The following is a 25,637-nucleotide window of genomic DNA, read 5'->3' as shown; positions in this document are numbered from 1 at the left end:
CTGTTATATTTTTTCAGTCTTTGAAGAGATAATCTCAGTTACGTGGTGCACACTAAATAACCTGCATAGAAGGAGATTATTTCAAATAGACCACAAAATATAACAGTCATTCTTTAAAATGTAATTTATGTATCAAATTTCAACGAGTAAATCATTACAAACAGTTTGATGATATCACACGCAATACAAAATTTGGTGTATGAGATGACCGACGGAAATTTGTATTTAAGCAGAATCCGTATTACTCCTGAAATTAAATTAATTGAAATTAATTAAAGGAATTATTTTCACCAAAATATCTTTAACAAATATAAACAGATCTTTCAATAAGCTCTGAAAAGCCCAAACAACAATGGTAATTAAATTCATGGTTACAGAACGATGACAAAATGCAGCTAAAAAGTATCATAACGACACAAAGACACATTAATGACCAACATCCCCTGACTGTGGGCAGGCACAAGAAATTCTAGCGAGTAAAATGAACGGTAAGAAGATGCTAAAAAAATGTGAAAAGTATTCTATGTTTTGTCTACCTCAACGCAAAAAAGTGTTAAAGTAGACATTTTTGTCTATTTCAACCAAAAAAAGCGTTGACATCAATATTGTTTGACTAACTCAACCTGTAAAATGTCGACATTAGCCAAAAATGCCTACATAAAAAAATATTTTCTGTTTACACTGATAAAAATTGTCTAATTCAACATTTTTTAATGTTGTGGTGGTAAATATATATTTCTCATAGACAGATAATGCGTTTATTGAGACAGTCTGTGTTTATGTCACTCAAAACAATGACTGTGGATAGTCAGTTATTATTTTGTCTAGTAGTGAATAGAAATAGTTAAAGCATTCTATATTTGGATTTTTAAAATGTAGAAGCATTTACTGCTTCATTTCAATAACGATGATAGGCAGCTATAAAAGGTGATGAACTTTGGGTACAAGTCTTTATTTTATCCTGATTTCAAACTGTTCAAATTTATATAAAAAAAAATTAAGTCACTTCAAATATCAACAATGCTTCATGATGTTGATTATGTACAGTTATTGCTTTTGTTGGACTCTAACGAATATAAATCCATATTTCCCAAGCGAGTAATCAAGGGAACCAAGTTATAGCGGTAATCTGTTTCGATATATACATTCATGTCAACACCTAATCATTTTCTAGAAGTAAACATATTTGTTAGTTACTTTTATTCCATAAGCGTTAAGTAACGTTTTTAAAAAAGTATTAAAATATCTGCATTAAATCAGTTAAAATCTCGACTTAAAAACATTATACATCGTTGTTTTTTTCCAAAAAAGATGGTACACTTAGATACAAATATATAGTTCTTGGTAGAGATTCCTCATACCTTGTAAGAAATAATTCCAAAATATGTTCCAAATACACAGAGGATGATTTTTACAAAATGCTGGAATTTTTAATCGACAACGTATTTGTCCAGTGTGGTGGATGTGTTTTTCAACAAACGGTCGGCATTCCAATTGGAAAAAATTGTGCTCCTTTACTTGATGACCTATTCCTTCACTCTTGTGAGGCTGACTTTATAGCTGATTTGATCCGAAAGATAGAATATCGTTTGGCTATATCCTTTAATCTCAATTTTCGGTATATAGATGACGTATTATCTTTAAACAATCATAATTTCGGGGATGTTTTAACAAACAACAAACAAACACTTTATTCATCCTCAAACACCGAGGTATACAAGAGGTCAATCAGTTTTTTTACATACATCTGACAATAGCAACTAAGGCAAGGTAAGGTGACATAATAGTATTTGGTAGTTAATGAATGAATTTGTGTATATATCCCAAGCTTACTATACCACGTGACTTCTTCATTCACAGACTTCTGCATGTGAGTTTTTAAAAATTAACGTGAATGGATTAAAATTGGTTCAAATGTCTAAGTACATTACTATATATTAGAAATCAATATGCATATTGTTTTTATGAAATATGAAAGATTGCGATACACACGAACATTACAATACGTTCATAGCCCATTCAGTTTGCTCACATTTGGATTACGAGTATAATATTGTGGAATAAATTTGTTTCTAGCTTCCACAATATCGGGATTGTTACAAACAAATAGGTAATGATATTCATTTTCCAGAGTTTTACAAAATTTGCATATTCGCTTGTATATCGGTATGCTGGTCCATCTCCCAGACTCAAGATGAAGTTTTACATTAGAGCATCTACATTTTGCCATATAAATACTATCAGCCTTGTTCAGCTTAATCAAATACGACTCTAACTTAAATTTAGTCTTAAAAGATCCATAAAACTTTCTCCGTGAAGAATTACCTAGTTTTGAGAACCAGTCCTGAATAAATTTATCAACCAATGTCTGTTTTACAATTGGTTTTAACATACTTTTCTTAACACTCAACTGGTCATTCCATATAAAACTCAACCCAGTTCCATCAAATATGGATTTGACAAGAGTAATCCATTTAAATGTATAATACTTGACAGTCTATTATTTCCTTCTAAAAGAAAATTCCAAAAACTAACCATTCTCAGTTTAATAATAATTTCCATGGAAAAACGTCCAAGTTCTTCGTACACCATGTAACTTGGTGTATTATTTCGTATCTTTAATATCTTTTTGCAAAATTGTTAGTGAATCTTCTCCTTTTTATGTTTTCAAAACCTCAAAACTCGCTAGAATAAGTGAGAATGGGACTGGTAAGAGAATCGAATAGTTTTAACTGCAAATCCACCGGAAGAGATATATTTAGCAATTTTTCTATATACGGCGTACATAGGATTGGTAGCTTGATCAGTTAACTTCTTTTTTGCTGCACAAAAGATTTGACATATCGCATCTACCCCAAAGAACGAACTTGAGATAAAGGATACTACAGACACTGTGAAGTCAGCCTCATATCTTGACCTACACTTAGAAATCGATAGTAAAGGAAAACTATTGACCAAACTTTACGACAAACGTGATGACTTTTCATTCACAATTGTCAACTTTCCTTTCATCTGTAGCAACATCCCTTCAGCACCAGCATATGGAGTGTTCATATCACAATTCATACGTTATGCCAGAGCTTGCCGAAACTACGCAGACTTTTTGTATCGCTCTAGAACTCTACTAAATAGGCTTCTGGAACAGGGTTATGTTGCTACAAGATTGAAGACATCACTACATAAGTTTTACGGTTGTCGTCATGAACTCGTGGATCGTTATGATGTATCCATCTGCACCATAAAAACTGATTTATTCAACGGGTCATAGTTTTCCTTTCCTCGTTTGTCTACCCCGGACTTGACTTTTAATGAGCAACTCGGTGGGTGTTTCTAGAAAAGCAGAGGACGCTTACCCCACCGGTGCACCTGGTCCATGCTCCTAGTTTTTAGTTGAGTCCGAGTTGCTCATTTGATTTTGTTACTTTGTATGTATGATTTTAGTTACTTTATGTTCTTTGTTGTGTATGTGTGTTTTCCATGTCTGGTCTTTGTCCCTGGATTGCATTTTTTTATTACCGCTCTAACCTTGGTTCCCTTGATTAATCTTAAATTTATCTTGAACAATCCCATTGTTTTGACACTGTTTTGCTGAGTAACTCATGTTCTTTGTATGTATTTTATGTGCAAGAAAAATCTTCAGTGACAAAGGCAGTAAACTATTCAATATGATTTAAAGAAATGGGTGGATAAAACCTGAGATACTTTATTCAAGAATCTGTCTGCGCATGTTACCTTATATACTGTTGACTATTTGTTGTAACTGTCATATGTTTTTGGGTGTTAAGTAGCACTCCGCTTAAAAATCATATATTTTTTATTGTAAGTGATATATTGATGTCAGATATTTTACCCAAATTGACTTTAAATCAGTTGAATATAATGAAAAAAAATAAATAAAATGAAAAAACTGAAAAATATTTTCACCGTCACCATAGCAACAACCACCAATTTATGGCTTAAAATGTCACAATTTGAATGTAATTTTATATATCTGATAGTGGAAATTTGTCAAATTACATGATTATTATAATTAAGTGTGTCTTAAGGAAAACAATTCACAATAAAGTACAAAGCAATCTAATTGGTTTATACCTGGTTACCATAGCAGCTAAAATTTCTAATTTTTGACATTTTGAAATATACGAAAATAGGCTATGTTCAGACCCGTTTTGTCAATTCTAGAAAGAAGATAGTATCCAAATGTACGCGTGGATGTGTAGCAAGACCTCATCACTGAAACATATCAAAAATAAAAATACGTAACCTATCTTCGTTTTTTACTCGTCTGGGCCCGAATTCACCACCCATAAAGACTTTTCTCCTTCTTAACGCTTTTCATTCTAACATTCTGCAGACCATATTTTTTTTTGGTTTTTTTACCTAGACTTCTAATATTTGGAATGTTGGTATATCCTCTCAGGACAAAGTGTTGCGTACCAGAGTAGATGATCCTTGACCTTGACCTTTAACCTCAAGGTCAAATAACATACAAATTTTGGCAAAATACGGTACATAATTTTGGTCTTTTTACTAAGATATCTGCTTTTTGGCATTTAAGTATATCACACCAAGGCAGAGAGAGATGTTTTAGGTAGGTGACCTTTGACTTTTGACATGTGATCCCAAGGTCAAATAATATAAAAAAAAATTGACAAACTACAATACAAAACTTTGTCTTTTTGTCTTTTTACCCTTATATTTAGTATGTAAGTAAGTCACATTAAGGTATAATGTGATGTTCTAGATAGGATGATCTTTTACCTTGACCTTTGACTCCAAAGTCAAATGACATACTAAATTTTGGCCAAATACCACATAAAATTTTGTCTTGGCCATAATTTTTTTGTCATTTTACTTAGACATCTAATATTTGGTATGGGGTTATATTTTCTGGAGGCGAGGCGTCACGTACTAGAGTGATTGACATTTGAACTTGAAATTTGACCTGATGGTCAAATAACATACCAAATTTTGACTTAGTGTTAATGAGGACAGATGTCATTTGACTGATGCTAATTTTTTTTTATTAATATCTGTATATTGAGAGAATTCAATTAGACCAAAGAATAACATTTCTTGTTTTTGTTGATCTTTTCTTGAGATTATATCCAATTTACATTTTTAGCTCATGTTTTACTGAAATACACATCTACTAATCAAAATGTCCCGGAATTACATTTGTTTTTTTTTTTAGATTTGTAAATACATGGTGTTTTACTTTTAACGATGCAGTATACCATTTCACGTAATTTGAACGATACCTATTGTTTAAAAATCGATAAAAATGCTTTGTCGTACACAAAATAAATTTACTTTTTTGGAGAATTATTCAGATTCTCATTTTAGCAATATTTTGTGCCCCCACAAAGAAAGCCCCATTTTTGGGCAAAACCTTTTATCACTTGATATTTGATTTAAGTTATATATATTGTGTTTTTTTTTCTTATTAAAATTTCTGCTCACATTTACGTTTTTCAAGTTATTATCTAAAAGCAATGAAATACAGTGTTAGTTGAAGCTTGCGTTAGATTCTGTCATTCAATACTGCAGGGGATATTTAACCAATTGGAATTACAGATTATATCACAAGTACATGAGTGTTTTGTTTAGTAAAGAGAAAAAATATTTTTACTAGGAAGTTATACGTAAAATCAACCGACCCTATTACGTTAGACAGAATCATCTGGATGACCATATCCAAATGAAACAATCTATGTTACTCATATTGAATTGTTTGAGTAAATGAGTTCAAATTTTACTTTACTGTCCTTCAGAGAGAAAAAAACTAGATATTCAATCTAATGCCATCCAGTAAAAAGCAATCATCCCATGGTTTAATAAGATAAAAGTTTGTATCAATTTTGAATAGTGGCATACTTTCAAGAGGATATTTCTCATATTCTGTCTTTAATTAAAATTTCTGCAACCCCTGGCGATTTCGACAATATAACCTTTGTTAATTTCATCAAACATGCATATATACTGACAGCAGTTGTATTGTTCCTATATAGCAGTAATAGTGAGCAGATATCAGAAATATATCATAAATTGATATTTACCCAATATCGTTTATAACGGAGGTAAAACAAAAAGTGAAAAATGAAAGTTGATTTTTTTTTACAATTTTATAAAAGTTATTGACATGTATATATATACACTCCAAAATCGTACATTTTAGTTTAAGTAATCATCTTATTAGAAAATGAATTATTATTATTTGCATATCTTGCATTTACATTTCCTTACAAGAACTACGTGCACCGAAAGGCATATGTTTGTCATCATCGATTGGTTAAAGAGTAATCAAGGGAACCAAGGTTATAGCGGTAATCAAAAGAATGTAATCCAGGGACCAGACATGGAAAACAGACATACACAACAAAGAACATAAAGCAACTAAAATCATACATACGTAGTAACAAAAGCAAATGAGCAACTCGGACTGCACTAAAAACTGGGAGCATGGACCAGGTGCATCGGTAGGGTAAGCGTCCTCTGCTTTTCTAGAAACACACGCCAAGTTGGTCATAAAAAGTCAAGTCCGGGGTAAATGTAATAGGAAAGGAAAACTATGACACGCTAAACAAATTAGTTTTCATGGCGCAGATGAATACACCGTAATGATCCACGAGTTCATGATGACGACCATAAAATTTCTGCCGTGATGTCTTCAATCTTGTAGCAACATAACCCTGTTCTAGAGGCCTATTTGTAAGACTTCTAACGCGATACAAAAAGTCTGTGTAGTTTCGGCAAGCTCTGGCATTACGTATGAGTTGTGATATGAACACTCCTTGCGCAAGTGCTGAGGGGATGTTGCTACAGATAAAAATAAAGTTGACAATTTTGAATGAAAAGTCATCACTTTTGTCGTACAGTTTGGTCAATAGTTTTCCTTTACCATCGATTTCTAAGTGTAGGTCAAGATATGAGGCTGACTTCATAGTGTCTGTAGTAACCTTTATCTCAAGTTCTTTGGGGTAGATGTGATGTATCAAATCCCCGAAATTAGGATTGTTTAAAGATAATACGTCATCTATATGGCGGAAACTAAAGATTAAAGGATCTAGCTAAACAATATTCTTTCTTTCGGATCAAATCAGCTATAAAGTCAGTCTGATAAGAGTAAAGGAATAGGTCAGCAAGTAGAGGAGCACAATTTGTTCTCATTGGAACGCCCACCGTTTGTTGAAAAACACGTCCACCACACTGGACAAATATGTTATCGATTAAAAATTCCAGCATTTTGTAAACATCTTCTTCTTTATATTTGGAAGATGATTTGGAATTATTTCTTACAAAGTATGAGGAATTTCTACCAAGAACTATACATGTGTATCTAGATGTACCATCTTTTTAGGAAAAACGATGTATCATGTTTGTAAGTCGGGATTTTAACTGAATATGAGGAATAGAAGTATAGAGTGTTGAAAAATCATAGGCTTTAATGCTATTATATTCTGATAATAGTCTTGAACTGATTGTTTCCAAAAGATCTTTCGAATTTTTCAGGATCCACATTGAATTGATACCACTGCATCTATGCCTTTGTTGACAAACGGCAGTGGATCGTTTTTCTTTATCTTGACTTTTCATACAAACTGGTTTAAAGAATCTTTGGAAACCAATATCCAAAATGATGGTAATAAGTCTGTATAATAATGAGTTAGGGTCAGAAACAGGAGTGTCAGGACTTGTTTTGTTAAGGGAGTTTAGTAGAGTGAGAAGTATAAAATAGTTTGGTCCTAAGTAAAAGAATAAATGAAACATTTTACTATGTATAGCCTTATTTGCTCCTTTATGGAATAGCATGTAATAGGTCTACCTGCAATCACAAATTCTTCTAAGAAAAAGTACATTTGCGTGCTATTAAATACAAAAACAAACAATGGAGCACAGTTAAGCACTTACAATAGTTCTTTTCGAACATTTTAGCTGCTTCTTGTTTTGTTTAAATTATTAAAATAGGATATGAAAGGTTAAAGAAGAATTTAGGTAGTTTTCCGTAATTCAACTAAAAAACTATGGACAGTGCTCACTAACTTTATACTTAATTCCCCCATTTGATAACATACATCTTTTAACCTTCATAAAATATAAGGTCACAACGGGAAAATGTAATAACGATTCTGTGAAAGTTTCATTCAATTCCATTCTGTGGTGTTGGAGGAGTAATGGGAAGGAACCCCTCCCCCCTGTATAACGGAAAAGAGGTAATACGGACGGACGGAACTAGGAAAGGAAGGAAGGGCGGACACCAATATCGCTATACACCCCTAACTATGCAAGTAGGGGGACTATAATAAAGCATAACAAAATGCATTTATATCGTTTGCATTTTGCGCAGTGGTAAGCACACTTCTACTGCGACACAAGGTTTCCAGTCATATTAAGATATAAAGTATTGGTATGATGTACTCTTTTTAGAAGAATCAGTTCTCTGGAAGCTTTTGAATAATATACTAAGGGAGTTCAAGATCGAAAAATAAATATTCAAGAAGTACCCAAAAATATGGAATTAGGTAGCTAAAATCAGGAATGAGAAATTTTATCACGTGCAATACAAGGAATGAAGCCGCAATGAGAAAGTGTGAAAATCGGTAAAAAAATCTTTGACAAATATTCGGTTCAGACAAGTCTGACAATGCGCTCGGGTACCTGAAGTCCAATGGCAGTTACAGAAACAAATTGTTTTCAAATACAAAAAAATACCAATCAATTTTGTAGTTTAAACAAAACAATATGTCAATTTTTAATTATTAACAATTCGGATATTCTCATCTGTAGATGGAACTGCGTACAACAGTGTTAAAAACCTTTGTCTTTACGTATCGTGGAACATCGCTTTTTGATATTTTTTAATGGAGACCGACATATATGTTTTAAAAATGTGCTCGTTCAATTGTTCATTTAATAGAATATTGACACGTAGTTTATCTCCATATCTTTCCTTTAAAATTGTCTCTCTCAATTGACTCCTTTTCGTTAGTTGCGTTTGAGCATAAAAATAATCATTTAAAATGGTACAAGTTTCAACGAGTGTAGCTATTACTGTAATCCAAAGTACTTTCCCCCATATATTTAATTTAGATAAAGTACGAAAATTGTTCATTTCAATTATTCGTTCACGGTTGAATTGTTGATTGAGTATTGTAAGGATTGTTCGTAATTCAATAAAAATAAAATTTGTCGTGGAAAATTGATATAGTCACCTAGCTCAAGGGATTGCCAATAATGTATCTACACAGTTCAGTTGGTTAACTCACATAAACTATTTGGAGCTACAAGGTTAGTTCCTCAACGACACATGTTTTGAACTCTGTTTGATAAAACATTGAAAGAGTGTTAAAATTGTACCAAATAAATTCAATAAATACATAAATTAAATATCTGATGATTTTTGTATTTGCCTGAGACGAAAACGTCGACATGTATTAAATAAGGTGTCATGTTTCGATTAAATAACAACGGGAAAAAAAGGACAACACCGGAAGTCGTCTACAATAGGATCGAAGATCGGTCTATAGTTTTTGTAACTATAGTTCTTTCTGGATACATATTTGTGTATAAGAGAATGTTATACATTAATCGTTCTATAAGATCAACTAAATAAAGATAGATAACTTTCGCTAAATGTAAATTTAATTTATTTACATTTTTTGCAAAAATACAAGGAAAAATATTTGAATGAAATAGGTGCGATAAAAATTATGGTTAAGAACACATCAACTGACATAAGCAAACAAAAAGAAAGAAGAAAATAATTATGTTGTCTATAATTGTTTATGAAATAGAAATGAAAATCAATTGTTTGTGTTTTGACTTCCTTCCTGATATTTATAAAGACTAACACTTTACAAACTTATTTGGAGAACAAACTTAAGATACAAAAAGGGGTTTTAAAGGGTGTATAAAGCTAACCTTGCAAATTATAAATTTTGTTCAAAAATTTGAAAGGGAGCTTTGATCAAGCAGACACTTATTACGACCATTTCTCTTATGAATATTCATACAAACACGTATATTCATTTATGAACGATAGACGATGTACGAACAGTAATGTCTTAAGCTCGTATGGTCCTTTTGTCCACGTGAGCTAACAAAATATAAAATTACATAAGTTGTTGACATTAAACACAGTTTTCATATGATTGTCTGAGCAAGTTTTTGTTTCTTTGCTTGTTTGTTTGTTAGATTTTATGACATTGTTTTTGTTTGTCTTTAATTGTGTTTTTGTGTGTGTCTGGAAAGACTAGATTTATACTAGGCAATATACATATTTGCGAACTTAACCCGCATTTCAAGATCAGAAGAATATCTATTTCATTACCCTATCTAGTTCTATCAAGGTCGAAGATTCTTTATTTAGATCATTTGTTTCTCGGACATGCAACTGTACAATTCATTTTTCAAACAAAACTTACTCTTCTTTATAAATCTTCATTTCAGTTCCGATGTCTACAAAATCAAACTAATGAAATTCATTTATTTACTTGGAAATATATGTCGGTCAGGTGCACGGGAAAATAGTTAATTTAATCAAAACGAAAACTGACACGCAATTTGGTAATTAAACGATGCTGCTGCTTTATAATGTGCTAATAGATATCCGATCTTCGAGATGTTTCTTTTCAGAGTGTTCTTTATTGATGACGACCGTCCTAAGCTTTTGCAAGTATATCCCACAAATTATGGAAAGAAACCGATATTGATATAATCTTAAAGAGAGATAATACAAATTGATCATTCATAGACACTTTGCATAGTCATGCCTTTTACATTCACAAGGGATTGGACTGATTGTAATTCTGATAGATGAAATGAATATGTTTTGGTAAATGTCCACAAAACAAAAGCTAAATGTGTCATACATTTAATAAATAAGTAGATATGTCTTGGTGTCTTGAAATACATTTCACATCTTTTCGTATGTAAGATGTACAAAATTGTCACTAGGAGATACGAACTACGCAAAGCAGAGCACTGGAGGAACACTCCTGTTAAGAATCATTCAAAATGTGATTCATGGGTGAAACGCCAACATATTTTTTTTATGTTTTGTTTAAATTGCTATAGTAAACAGAAATTAACATTCGATTTTCCATATAACCTGTGTTCTTAGGTGATAAAAATTATATAGAATGCACTGTAGATTTCAAAATTAAGGGAGATAACTTTGTAAATGACGCTCAATATCACTTTCGTCTACCCTGGACTTGACTTTTTATTAGCAACTCGGTGGGTGTTTCTAGCAAGGCGGAGGACACTTACCATACCGGTGCATCCGGTCCATGCTCCAAGTTTTTAGTGGCGTCCGAGTTGCTCATTTACTTTTGTTACTTTGATTGTATTATTTCAGTTACTCTATGTTCTTCGTTGAGATTGTCTGTTTTCCATGTCTGGTCTTTGATTCAGGAGTACTTTCTAATGATTTCCGCTAGACTCTTGGTTCCTTTGATTACTCTTCAACATTTAAAAATTTTCATTTCAGTGGAATGAAGGGAAAACCAAATGGGATATTCATTTCCCAAATAAAATTATACATTCAATCTGTATGAATCTGTTTTTGTTGAGGAAGAAACCTCCAACAATTGCCATTTCATATTTTGTAGCGTTTCTGGGGATTGTTTTGAGATTAAGTATCACCTGTTCATTTTAATGAGGGAATTAGTCGATGAGATATGGAAGTCTTTTGAGTTCTAAGAACAAACTTCTTAATTGATTAGTCGACAAAAATATTTGATATTAGTTATTGAGGCCACCTTTATTGTATATCTGACTATAATAATCTGCGGGCAACCTTGATCAATACTTGTAAAGATATGTTATTCTTACCATGTGTCAATAGTCTTTTTTCACATCCTCAACTTTGGCTTTGTATCTTTAACAATTGGGCAAGTATCTCTCTAATCTGACCGGCTGGTTTACAGTGAAAATATATTAAGATTTTAATTAAAGTGTCTACTGTTCTTCCTTTCCCAATGAGCCCTTCAACCTGGTTGTCGTGTGTTGGTGAGTTACATCCCTTCGAAAAACATGTTAAAATGTCTGACTTTGTCTCTAAATTACATTTTTTTATTTCCGCTATGATCTCGGTTCCCTTGATTACACATGTATTCTGTAAATATGAAAAAAGGACTATTCGGTGTCACAGAAGAACTTTTTTGTTATGGGGCTAATAATAATCAGTAGCAGTCTTTATAAGTATCATGGAAATTATGTAGAATGTGATACATCCTGAAAAGGTTGGTTGTTTGATAGGTCTATAGGATGAAATGGATAATCATTCATTTCATTCTGTCTATTCTTAGGAGATAATTCACAGTAAAAACTCAATAGTTTCTATTGTAATTCAGTATCATTTACAGAGTTATCTCACTTAAGTTTGAATTTTATATTACATTCTCTGTAATTAATATCTCTTATAAAAAAGGAATTATATGAAAAGTCACTTGTTAATTTCTACTTACTATAACATTTTAAACAAAATATCAAAGATAAAAGTATGTAATCTTTCCAACTATGGATCACATTTTGCATGATTCTAAGCTTGAGTACTACTTAGTACGTTAAAAACTCTTTTATTCTGGTATTTATTTAGTGCAACAATATACTTAGAATATACTACAAACAGTCGCCAAATGTTTTTCTGTGATAAAGTTTATACTCCTTGTTTCTACAAATTGTATATTTATTGTTCAATCATGCATTGAGAGCTTCCCACTTGTAAAAAGGTAAATGATCAAAAGTTTTATAATAGCCAAGATTGAATTTATTTTTGATATTTGTATTGAGAATTCAAATCGATAACTCAAGGTATTTGAAAAACAATATTTTTATAAATTTGCAGCATATTCGCACAGTCAATTATAAACAGTTGTTACTATGTTATAATTATGGAGACATCTGTTTTGAGAAACAACTCCTTTTCAGATAAATAATACTTAATGAGATGTAACACGTTCCTGATGTAGATCAAATTTACAAGTTTAATTATTCTTAGTACTTTTAGAATTGATTTAGTAACAATATAAGGAGGTAAACCTAAGGAAAGGGACATGACTCTTTCAATTTCACCAAAGCCTATCAAACTTTCATTTGAAACAAAAAAAAATAAGGTCAAGTTACTTTGATGCTACATGACATTGTAATAAAATGCCGAATACAAACGTTCCAATGATTTGTAATAGGTGTGTCCCTTACCCTTGGTCTATCTCCTTAAGTAAACCTTTGAAAAATTATCGCTCTTTGGTGAGAAAATACCTTCTGAGGGATCCTAGGGAAAACATGACATTATACCTTATACCAATACACTTTTTGTTTGATTATTTATTTAAGAAGAGAATATTTATCTCAAACTATTGTGACCCAGGTTAAAACTAAAGATGGCCGCGGTAAATTTGGTAGTTTTAAGAGATAACTAGGGAATGGAATTAATACTAAAAAATAAAGCAGATGAATTTATAAATCAGTTCACATACTGCAAAATATTTGCCTATATATTTTTTAAAGAATCTATTTATAAAACTTGAAAAATGTTGTTTCATGATACAAATTGACAATGTAAGATGATAAAATATAATAAGACCTATCATTTTCAAAAAAGTATTTAAGATATATGAATTTTATTTCTGTTGAAATCTCCAAGTAAATGTCTTAATTTAAATCACATGATTTATTGCTTTGTGATATCAATTTCAAGATCAAATATCGAAGCCATAAATAATAAATAATGGCGTATGTTTTATGGTGAATTTTTGTTACATTAATCTCATTTTGTCAATTTCGGACATTTGTCCACTACTAACTATGTTCACAACATTATAAAAAGTTAAAATCGAATCATTTCGCCCTTATGACAAAAGTGTTTGGCAATTGTCGCAGAACTGCATTATTATGACTAGATTCTCACTTGCAATGTGACGGGTGCCACTAGCGGAGCAGGACAGACTGACCCTTCCGAGGCACATGATATCACTTCCAGTTGTTGTGGTAGTTCATATTGCTAATGCTTTAGTTTTGTTGTGTGTGACGTCTTGTTTCCCTTATCTTCATGTTTTATGTGTAATCTTTATTCAGTTCTCTATATTATGTATGTAGACTATCTCTGTTTCATGTATTCACGTTTAGGCCATGACGTATCTGAATCATCCCACTGCAGAAACTTTGGTAATTTCTTGCCAATATTATCTATTGTAACATCTGTGTTTTTTTCCTATTTGACAGTACAACAAATCCATAGTTATTTCAATTGTCGTTAAAACAAAATAAAAACTAAATTAATTAATGCTATCTTTTTTTTTTATTATAATCGTTTATATAGTGATATATCAATATGAAAAAAAAATACAGTTGATACATATGGTCCCATCGTATCGACATGTATTTGACCATGATAACGGCGTTGACATTCAATCGATTAAAAAAAATTCTCAGTTGCAGTACAAATTGGAATATTTGAATATGATAGTTTGCATACTCATCACTGCATAAATTCCTATGCATTGACATTAATAAGTACACAGTTGTATTTACAATAGGTATATTCGAATTTGATAGTTAAACAGCTGATATCTCAGCACTTTGATAAAATTCTTGGGATCTACCATTCTTATGTAAGTTTCAATAAAGTGGTGAGAAACCTGTCTTATTCGAACCACTTCCAGATTGTAGAACTTGATTGGTTAAGACAGGCATTCGGTCCAAAACTTTAAAAGGTGTCTTCTTTATACTGGTTTTGGTTTATTCCGACTTCAGTTTAGACAGGTTTTACTGTAAACTTGAAATATGTGAAACAAAATAAATTATTTTTTCGAATTTTTTTGGTATTAATGAACATTTCTAAACTCATTTTGAATATCAATTACCTTGTAACCTGTTTGGATTTCAAACACATGTGTTTACCACACAATTTTAAAAATGAATATACAGATAATTGATACGTTGAATATGTCAGAATGAATGATTCAAGTCACAAATATTGTTCCTGTTTTAGTATATTGGGTTTGTTTTTCTTCAATCAATATGACTTAATTCGAAAAAAGGACACACGTATGACAACTGTTGTCAAACGTGTGTCCTTTTATACAAAAATCATTTTTCGTTAATACATCTTTCAAAGCGTAATCAAGGAAACCAAGATTATAACGGAAATCAAAAGAATATGATCCAGAGACAAAGACCAGACATGCTATGCTATGATTTTATTCTCATAAACTATGACACAGTTATAGAGATAATAGCATACATACAAAATACAGATATGAATGCATGTGTAGAAATACATGTACATGAATACAGTTACCTAACCAGGAGGATTTATAACAGTAGATATATAATTTATAAATCTGCACATTTTTTCTAGTTCAGCTAAATTATGGGATGAGAACAACTGGTTAAACTTCAAAATTTTATTATTTTGCCAATAACGTATAATGTATAAAAATTATACATACAAAGTAACAAAAGTAAATGAGCAACGGACTCCATTAAAACTGGGAGCATCGACCAGGTGCACCGGTAGGGTAAGCGTCCTCTGCTTTTCGAGAAAAACCCGCCGAGTTACTCATAAAAAGTCAAGTACGAGGTAGACGGAAGAGGAAAGGAAAACTATGACCGTCGAACAAATCAGTTTTCATGGTGCAGATAGATACACCGTAACAATCCATGAGTCCATGATGGCGATCTTAAAACTATTGCAGTGATATCTTCAATCTTGTAGCAAAAAAAAACCTGTTCCCGAAGCCTAATTGTGAGAAGTCTAGCGCGATGCCAAAGAGCTTGCGTAGTTACGGCAAGCTCTGGCATCAGAAAACAATTGAGAGGGAAATCAAAATATTTAATGCTAACACAAGTTCGAGTCTGAAATGATATTGAAAAAGACGTAAACTGTTAAAACCTTTTAAAATTATAATTGAATTATTATTGCTTTATAATGTTGCATTATTTAAAATAGGCATTTTTTTGCACTTGTCGATTACAGTAAATGATAATTTAATGCGCAACACAGATGCTGTAAACCACCAAGAAAAACTGCTGATACTTACATCAAATATTTGTTTTTATTTCTATCAAAATTAGAAAGATAAATAAACGGTATTTACTTTTTGGAATTGACTTCATTTGTGGATGAAACTGCGTAGAAATTAAAGTACGAAAATTACGGTAAATGACGCGATTAAAGAGAAGCTTTACAAGATTTAAACTAGGAGACCTTAGTAATCAGGATAACAATATTCGACATACATGTGTTCATGCATAAATCCAATCGCATTAGCTGTCTCGTAATGGAATCAAAGCAAAAGAATTGGACTATAGCGTAATCTTTATACCAATTTAATTACTCTGTGTTAAGTTGTGGTCACAAATACTTGTTTTTTTTCCTGTCATACACCGGTGACTGAGGTCATTTCTTGATACTTAAGTGTCAGTCTTTGTCAGAATCAGGCAGTGGTGAAACATGGCATGAAACACCTATCATTTTGAAAAGTACAAGATTACGCATATCACTTTGAATTATAATTTCATTGAAAAGCACTGCAAATGACCATTTCAAATGCAAAAACATCATTTTTTAACTTTCAATTGAAACATTTCTTTGCAAATTCAATGATACAGAGATCAAATAATGGTCATTTCAAATAGAGAATGCATCCTTGAATGAAATTTGTTTGTCAGATTGGTGGCATTTTGAAGACTGATTTGTTCAACGTGTCATAGTTTTCCTTTCCTCTTTCGCCTACCCTGGACTTTACTTTCTATGAGTAACTAGGTGGGTGTTTCTACTGGTGTACCTGGTCCATACTCCTAGTTTTTAATGGAGTCTGAGTTGCTCATCTACTTTTGTTACTTTGTATATACATGTATTATTTTATTCATTATATGTTCTTTTTTGTGTTTGTTTGTTTTGGATGTCTGATCTTTGTTTGGATTACATTGGATTTCCCCTAAACTCTTGGTTTCCTTAAGTATACTTTCACATGGATGTTTCTGATTTTTCCCACTTTGCCTGATTTTTCCAAAACTTACACTTAAACGAACGAAAAATGCGTTATTTAAGATAAAAGATACAACTATGCACTTTTATCAATATAACTATTGAATATTGGAACAATAAATATCACGAGTAGGAGAAATGTCCCAATGAATGTATATGGAAATGCATACCCTGGGCTGTCAAGAAAGCAATAACTCAATATAGAAAATCTTTATCAGCTCATTCTTTTCAAATGTATTTTTTCATCAAATAAGATGTAATATTTTATAACAATATAATCCCCCCAATGCAATGCAACGTCAGCGTGCTATAAATTTCTATATTGCACTAGTGTTAATATGGTTGAAATTTGGTTGATCTGTGTCAAAAATTAATTTTTTAAACAAGATTATATTGCCATACAATAAAAGGTTGTTTGCATGAATACTGTGGAATATCATCTCTCTTAGAATGTACATTGCACTTGGAAATAATCATATACTATAATGTGTTCATTGCATTATAGGGTTTCTTATTCCTCTCTTATTCTTTTGCACTTTTACAAATACACACCTTATCTATAGTGAATAAAACAATTACTAATAAAATCGGCACTGTAGACATACAGTCAATGATAAAGAAATTTCCATGACAACATTTTGTGCTGATGAAGTTGAATTCATATGCATATTTGTTTAGTGCCTTTTTGATGTTAAATGAAAAAGGGGATGTTTCTATGCGTTACATGTAGTAAGTAATATAGGCCATCAATTCAAGAGAACTACATAGAACACTGAAAGCATCTATTTAAATGTTACAGTTAATTTATTTGGTTATCAACTTTAAAGGTTGGATATATAGATGTAAAAATGTAGAATGTAAAAAACAGTATTTACAATTTAAATATCAGAAGCCTCAAGCGTGAACGATAATATTACAATTCAAATATCAGACGTCTCAAGAGTGAACGATAATAAATCATATGGTAATGTGAGGTAACGAAACACAACAAAAAGAAAAGAGACATGTTGATAGATGAATTCACATAAGCAAGAAGGAATCAAGCGACAAGAATTCCGATAAAGTGCCTCGGTAGATTCATAATTTCCCTTTTTATGATTGACTGATTAATTGTTTTAATGACGTTCGGTGTTCCGGTCACATCGCTTCGGGAACATTTAAATGTCATCAAACATTATCTTTTTTTTATGAAACCCAGTCAGTAGGGAGTATTTCATTAATTTGACGGGTAAAATATGATCAAAAACATTATGACACCAGGGAAAAGTGAAGAGTGATATCAGGTGCTCCGGAAAAGTAAGCATGTCCTGCTCCGTCAGCGGCACCAATTATATTACACATGAGTATTATCCGGTAATAATCTTACATTACCAAGGAAACAAATCTTTCCAAACGACAGACAAGTGATATACAAATAACGTAATTGTCCCAGAAAATTTAATACTTGAATAACCTATAAATGGTATATTCCGTTTAAACAAAGCAAGGCCCTACAACCAAAATTCTTATTAAAATTCTTATCAATATATCGATTATGTTTCATTTTGTTAAACAAAACTCATTAATTGTATAACGTATAAAGGACACATACCGTTTATATAAAGCAAGGGCATTAAATCAAAATTCCTATGTATTTACGTAATGTTGCTAGTAGTCCTTTGTATGCAAATTTGTGTAACTTATTATCAGTTTTTTTCATCAGAACTTTTTTAAAAGGGGTGTTTAATGGGATAATATTGTTTCCACATTGACCAGATTTAAAATGGTTGTGATCAGGCCAAAAAACTTTAACACCACCAGATTACGCTTAAGTCAGGAATGATTGCCCTATGTATGTCTAGTTTCGTTTTCACTTTCAGTTTTATTTATATTGCTATATTATTTTGCTGTATCCGTGTAAAATGTGGTACTTGGGCCAGCTGCAGCCTGAACTATGATGCGATGGTTTCCTCGTCGTTCATTGAATACGTACGCTGGCCTTGATATGATTTTTTTTATCCCGGCGGGATTGTGAATCACAGACACGGAATTGAGTTGTAAAAGGGGACAGGGGCAGTGTTCAAAGTAGCAGAGGCATTCAAACCAGGACTGTTCCAGCACTATAAAAGCAGTAAAACAAGTTTTACTCTCATTTTCACTTTGAAATTCCTATATTAAGTCAGGAAAATAATGAATATTTTTATTTTTCCTGTTTTTCTTAATTTTGGCAATTAATGTATTATTCAATATTTCCCTCTGAACCGTGATTATAATTAAGTTTTACCTATTTTAGGTACTTTATGCATCGCTAATAACGGCATATATCAACTGCTTTTTTTCATTTCGCAGGGAAACTTTCCTAAAATTCTCTTTTACAGAATTATTTTGCAGTGATTATCTTATTGGTAAAATAAGGAATGTGTTACTCCTATTACTCCTTAGTTCAGATAAAAACTCAATGACTTTCATTCATCAATTCATAACTCATTAGAAATATTTTGATAAATAGATTATATTGGGAATTATGTACCAACAGTGTTCAATAACATTCCGATTAAACAACAAATATGACTAACGTTATATATTTGGAACGATTTGAATGGAAAATTATGTTAGTTATCTTTTTTTTTCACCGCTGTTGAATTTACAGTGAAAACTTTCAAAGCCAATATTTTGGACTGCAATACATGTTCGGTTGGTTTAGGCATGCAATGACGTCAAAACTTAAAATTGCATTGTGACGTCATAATTTACGATCAATTTCATACTTGTGAAATCGACACCTGGTGTTTAAATACGTTTCACTGTTTTCAATAAATATATACATGTATTAGATGTAAAAAAAATCAAGTCGTTATAAACCTGGGTAGTTATTTTAATGAACAGGGAACATTTGTATTGCTTGGTCTGCCAATGTGTATCATACAAGCTTATTTCGTCGTTTAACGAAAAGACGAATTTGCCGTCTATACAGAATCGACACATCCATCATAGTTATTTTGAAAAGCTTTTACTTTGATTTCCTGTCGGTTGACTTCCTTAATTTGTTGGGAGAAGCAATATCCTATTAATGAGCTGAATTTAGTTTGACAAAGATTTATAACGCACCTTGGAAAAAACCTTAATCAAGTAAGGAAGTATAAGAAATGTAATTCAAATTGATCATATAAAGAGAGAAATCTGGTTTACAGAGTTAAATCGTTCATCTGTATTCATCACTAGTCGACTTAAAATAAAGATCCCAAATGGGAACTATATAAAGAGTAATCACGGGAACCAAGGTTATAGCGGTAATTAAAAGAATGTAATCCATTAACAATGACCAGACATGGAAAACAGCCATATACAACAAAGAACATGAAGTAACTGAGCAACTCGGACTCTACTAAAAACTGGGAGCATGGACCAGGTGCACCGGTAGGGTAAGCGTCCTCTGCTTTTCTAGAAACACCCGCTGAGTTGCTCATAAAAAGTCAAGTCCGGGGTAGACAAACGAGGAAAGGAAAACTATGACCCGTTGAATAAATCAGTTTTCATGGTGCTGATGGATACACCATAACGATCCATGTATTTCTTTTCACAGAAGGACTTAAGAAGGGATGAGATTAGCAATTAACTAAAACTGAATAAAACGATCGGCCGAGTTATGGTAATAATCCCCAGATGTGAACAGGATCGTAGATTTTACATTTTTATGGTCAAAATAGGTTTGAATTTGATAATGAATTTCCTTATCGTTTCAGAAGAACAAAATAATCGAAAGGGAGAACGTGTTCATTCTTTTAAATGCAATGTAGTGAGAAAAAAGTCCTTCATAGCAATATTTTACAGCCATTAAACTAGTCAGGTACAAGAAACTATCCATGATGCCAGTCATGATGAAAGAAACACGCAGCTCAATTGTTGCAATACAAACGTTTTTACCTCAGAGAATAAACAGTTATGCACATTTTTGTTTTCTCAAAACATTATCGTTTTAATTGACGGTAATTTAAACTGATCTTATAATGGTACAGAGCCACTTATCTATCGTCGCTGTATCAGTCTGATCTTAGAATGGTACAGAGCCACTTATCTGTCGTCGCTATATTAGACAGATCTTAGAATGGTACAGAGCCACTTATCTGTCGTCGCTATATTAGACAGATCTTAGAATGGTACAGAGCCACTTATCTGTCGTCACTATATAAGACTGATCTTAGGATCGTACAGAGTCACTTATCTGTCGTCGCTATATTAATTGAACCGTAGTAATAAGATTTAACACAACATCCAGAGGAAAGTAAGCAAAATATTAACATTGGTTAAATAATCAGTGTAGTGACCTTTAACATAGATTACTTTCATGATAAACAATTAGCAATATATGACATCAAATACTTACTAATAGTTATTTACATACATATTTTTGTTTTGTTTTTAGAATTTTGATAAGCAAGCTATAAAGGATTGAAAAAGGTAACCACTGAAACACACTAAAGATATCTCAAGACATTAAACTCAATCTAAAATATCGATCAAAACTTGGTGTGACTTTTCATTGAGATCAAATGATTTCTTTCAACTAGAATACCCTTTCCGTCATTTTGCAAAAAAGATTTTTGGGTCATGAAATTTCAGATCCACGTTACCATGATTGATATAGCAATCAATGGGACAAATATTCACGCAGAAAATGGAAGAATTTAATCGGATAAGGACAATGAGTAGACAAGAACTACAGAAACACATTACAATAAGTTACATAAAATAACCAAAAAATAACGTACAAGGAACTAAAGTAAATGCAACTCGGGCTCCAATAATGACTGGGAGTTAAGACTAGGTGTACTGGAAGTACAAGCGTTCTAAAATATCCACTGAGTTGCTAAAATATCAATATATCTTCCACTAAACGCCATTCGGGAACATTTTTGAAAAAAATAAGCTCTTTTATCTTACTCAAAGACTTTTTCTCACAAGGTTTTTTAATTATTATTTTCAACATCCAACTGCCTTTGCAATATTGAGACAACACTTTTGAAACAAATACTCATTCTGACATACAATTTTCGTTTTTAAATTGGTAGTGGGGTTCAAATTTAGCACATACAAATAATATAGATGTATCATGATTAGTTTCAAGCGAAATTCATATGTATTGATTAAATTTAATACATTAAAAGACGCCTTTTACCAACTCTTCCATCTGCCGGGCATTGCATAAGAACTCATCAAGTGTAAGGTAAACAAAAGAAAATAATTTCGAATTGTTTGAAAAGAATAGTGACAAAAAACGAACTTACATTATTTTTAAAATATTTAGAGCATATTGAAGGGTTATTGTTCATTGTACAAGTTATAGAGTTGTTATAAGGACCTTTTTTTAACTACCAATTGAAAATAAAGCGATACCGATTTAGATACAAATCTTGATAATTGATTGATTTAATATTTTATGATAAAATCTGCCAAATGTGTCCAATTTTAATACCACTGAAAACCTGTTTGATCTTTTAATCTACAAGACATTATCCAAAGGAGATATCTTTTTGATATAAGTAGTAGACGTTACGACATAAGAAATGTGTTAGTTCAAAAACGAAATAGAACAATTGGGATGACTCCGGAAATTAAAAGTCAATGGTTTACACAAATCCAACCTAGTTTCAGATCCTTCTCAATTAATATAGTGTACAGTTCTTCCTCCTTAAGATGAACAAATGAGGCTAATTCCATTGACATGTGTCATATTTACTAGTGTCCTTATGAGGAAGCATGTATTTCTTATTAAGTAGCTGTCTTTGTAAGAATCATGCAAAGTCTGAAAAATGTGATACACCTCAAAAAAGGTTACATATTTTTAATTTTGCAATTAAGTTGTTTTATGGGTCTATACTATGAAATGTGTAATTATTCATTCAAATCTGCCTGCTCTTAGGAGTTAATCAACATTGAAAATCCAATAGATTCTATTGTATTTTAGTGTCATTTATACCCATGAATCACATTTTGCATGATTCTTAGCTGGAGTACTACTTAACAATTTGCAAGTCATGTTATCAAGTTTGACAGGAATTACTTTATATTTTTGTCTTGGTATGATTTATTATTTCACCATTAGTTTTAGTCAGTATTATACACTTTGTATGGTTCTTTTCAAATTAAAGAAACATTCTTAAATGTCAAGTATGATTTTCAATTTAGTTTCTCAGTGGTGAATATCAAGACATTTTTTTCTTTTTTTGTCATTTGAAAATGAGAACCTTTTTTTCTTCTAAATATTTTATCGCAGAAAACGTGTTCAAAACATGAAAAAATGTATTTTATATCATAGAATATATTAATATGTAAAACGAATGAGTATGAGTGTATTTTATCACGAAAAAAAAAAAAAACACACATTTTCATACGAAATTGCTTACCTGTTTTCTGGAACTCGTTGCATTGCGATGGTTAACCGGATCTCTCGTCTGCCCTCCTCTTGTCGAAGAAATAGTATTTCCAAAAAGTATACGCGCTATAAGTGCGTACAATATCCCGGCAATGCAAAGTGGGATAACATAAAACACTATTAGATCGGCTAAGTAGATCACGTTATATTGTTGACGTTTTAATCGAAATGTACAACTGTTTAAGTTCCCATGCTTTTTTATTATGGTTAAACCCAACCATGGGGAGCAGTAAAGTATTGAAAACAGCCAAATACCACAAATAATTTTCTTGGCTCTACGTATGGTACACATTCGTTGTGCTCGCATAGGATGACATATTGCGATATATCTTTCTATTGTAAAAGCTGTTATTGATAAAGATGATGCGTCAACACCTAAATATTGTAGAAAGATTAGAATTGAGCACATTGCTCTTCCCCAAGGCCACTCTTCAACCTTTAAGAAAGCCCGAGGTATTTCAGGAAGAGTTGCAGAGAGAAGCACCAAAATATCAGCCACTGCTAAACTTATTAAATAACAATTTGTCGGAGAACGCATTTTCCTACTCCTTGAAATCACAATCACTACGAGAATATTTCCAAAAAATCCAATTACAAAAATAATAGATGCGAATAAAACAGAAATTATTTGATAAATTTTAGTATAATATATCGGCGGCATATCACTCATATTAGTAAATTTTGTTAAAACCATTGAACCATTTTCCCTGCTCATTCTCACTGTTATATTTTATCCATTCAGATTTTAAGCACAACCAGAAATAATCAAACCTTTCATTCATAAGTGGAACATAATTACTCGCCAAGGAATTTTCTATCAGAATTCGCTCTACCAATCGGTGACTGTCTTTATGCTGCGTTCCGTGGAAGGAATAACAAGCTGAGAAAACCTGTATCGGTTTTTATTTGAAAAAAAAACAATAGATAATTCATCGATCCGATCAATATTATATCATTCTAGTACATACATTATTAAGCAAAACCTTCGACATAATAGAGAATTTGAGAGAATGTGTTACATTATTTGAAATAACATATTTTACAACAAGCGATATCAAATTGATCAAGAATGTAAAATTGCGTAAAATGTTATAAAGCCTATTTTCAAGCGTTCGTGTTTTATACTATTTATATGATTTAAGTACTCATTCTTATGTGTTTGAACAAGTTCTTGAAGGTGATATAGGTTAAAATTAAACAGTCATATATATATATATATATTCTAATATAAATAAATATATATTATTATTGTATTAATTAATGAGAACTAGTATTACTTTTTATTCAAGAATTGAAATAGACCACAGCTAATGTATCGTTGTAATTCAACTTCGTAGTTCAATGAAACTCATACAAATCTCTAAAAAACATCCTTTGTTTTAAAATTACTAATAATCTAGATATGTCACGTAGTTCAATGTTTTCTCTGTTTCGTACGTATAATTCTATTATGAGTTTGTGACCTCTGGCTATTCATGAGTAATACTACAACATGCATTGCATTCGTCATAGTTTATAATACCTATGAGATGTAACATGAATGTATTTTAATGGTGAAGCAAGATATGTTAACCGGGAATGTTTCACACCGTCTTGTTCTCGTGGTTGCTGTGCAAAACTTTGTTTTCTTCCAGTTTTTTTATTCGCGATCCTTTCTTAAATGATATTATAATGTTCTTTGAAGAACATATTCATGCCAGTTTAGTTTTACGCGTTACGGATCTTACCGTGATTATAGCGAAAATTAAAGTGCCGCCAAATTTTACCTTTTACAATATATTTGCTCATCATATATGATGAGGGAACTCTTGTCATTAAACTTTGACCTCGGATCTGCCCATTTAGCCGTTCTTCAAATGATTACCTTGTTTTTGTTCAGTCCAAGTTACATTGATGCTTACATGAGATTGATGAAAAATGGTGAATACAAACACACAAATGATTTGTAAGAATTGTGTACCTTTTCCTAGTCTCCCTCTTTAATATCTGGTTTACTCTGTTTCAAAATATACTTATTTAAGCCGCAATGAAGGGATTGAAAACCGGACATGTTTTTGTTTTAGTTTGTCAGGTTTGGTTTAGATAGGTTTCACATTTTATATACAAAGCATAGTTCATCATTTACTTTCTCATACAAGAAAACATTCCCATATCATTTTATCGTTTCAATGCGTAATTTTTGAAGTGCTAATTAAAATTGTCTGATTACATATTTTTATCTGTTAAGTA

General features: G+C 31.7%; 1 protein-coding gene across 2 annotated transcripts in view; it reads right to left on the bottom strand.

The window, feature by feature from the left end:
- Positions 1 to 24,292, bottom strand: part of LOC148617929 (thyrotropin-releasing hormone receptor-like) — a 47,391-nt gene extending 23,099 nt beyond the window's left edge. Inside the window, exon 1 of one of the 2 annotated variants that reach the window (XM_088585612.1) lies at positions 23,380 to 24,292. In XM_088585612.1, the coding sequence (XP_088441738.1) occupies positions 23,380 to 24,123 (744 nt within the window). In that variant the 5' untranslated portion in view covers positions 24,124 to 24,292. The remainder of the gene's footprint in view (positions 1 to 23,379) is intronic. The other variant, XM_088585611.1, reaches the window with a different exon arrangement.
- Positions 24,293 to 25,637: the final 1,345 nt, after the last annotated feature.

Source organism: Perna viridis, chromosome 5 (assembly GCF_037379345.1).
Source record: "Perna viridis isolate PV_CMFRI_1.1 ecotype Kerala chromosome 5, ASM3737934v1, whole genome shotgun sequence".
Lineage (NCBI taxonomy): Eukaryota > Metazoa > Mollusca > Bivalvia > Mytilida > Mytilidae > Perna > Perna viridis.
The sequence above is the reverse complement of the archived record's forward strand: the minus strand, read 5'-3'. Positions and strand labels throughout refer to the sequence as shown.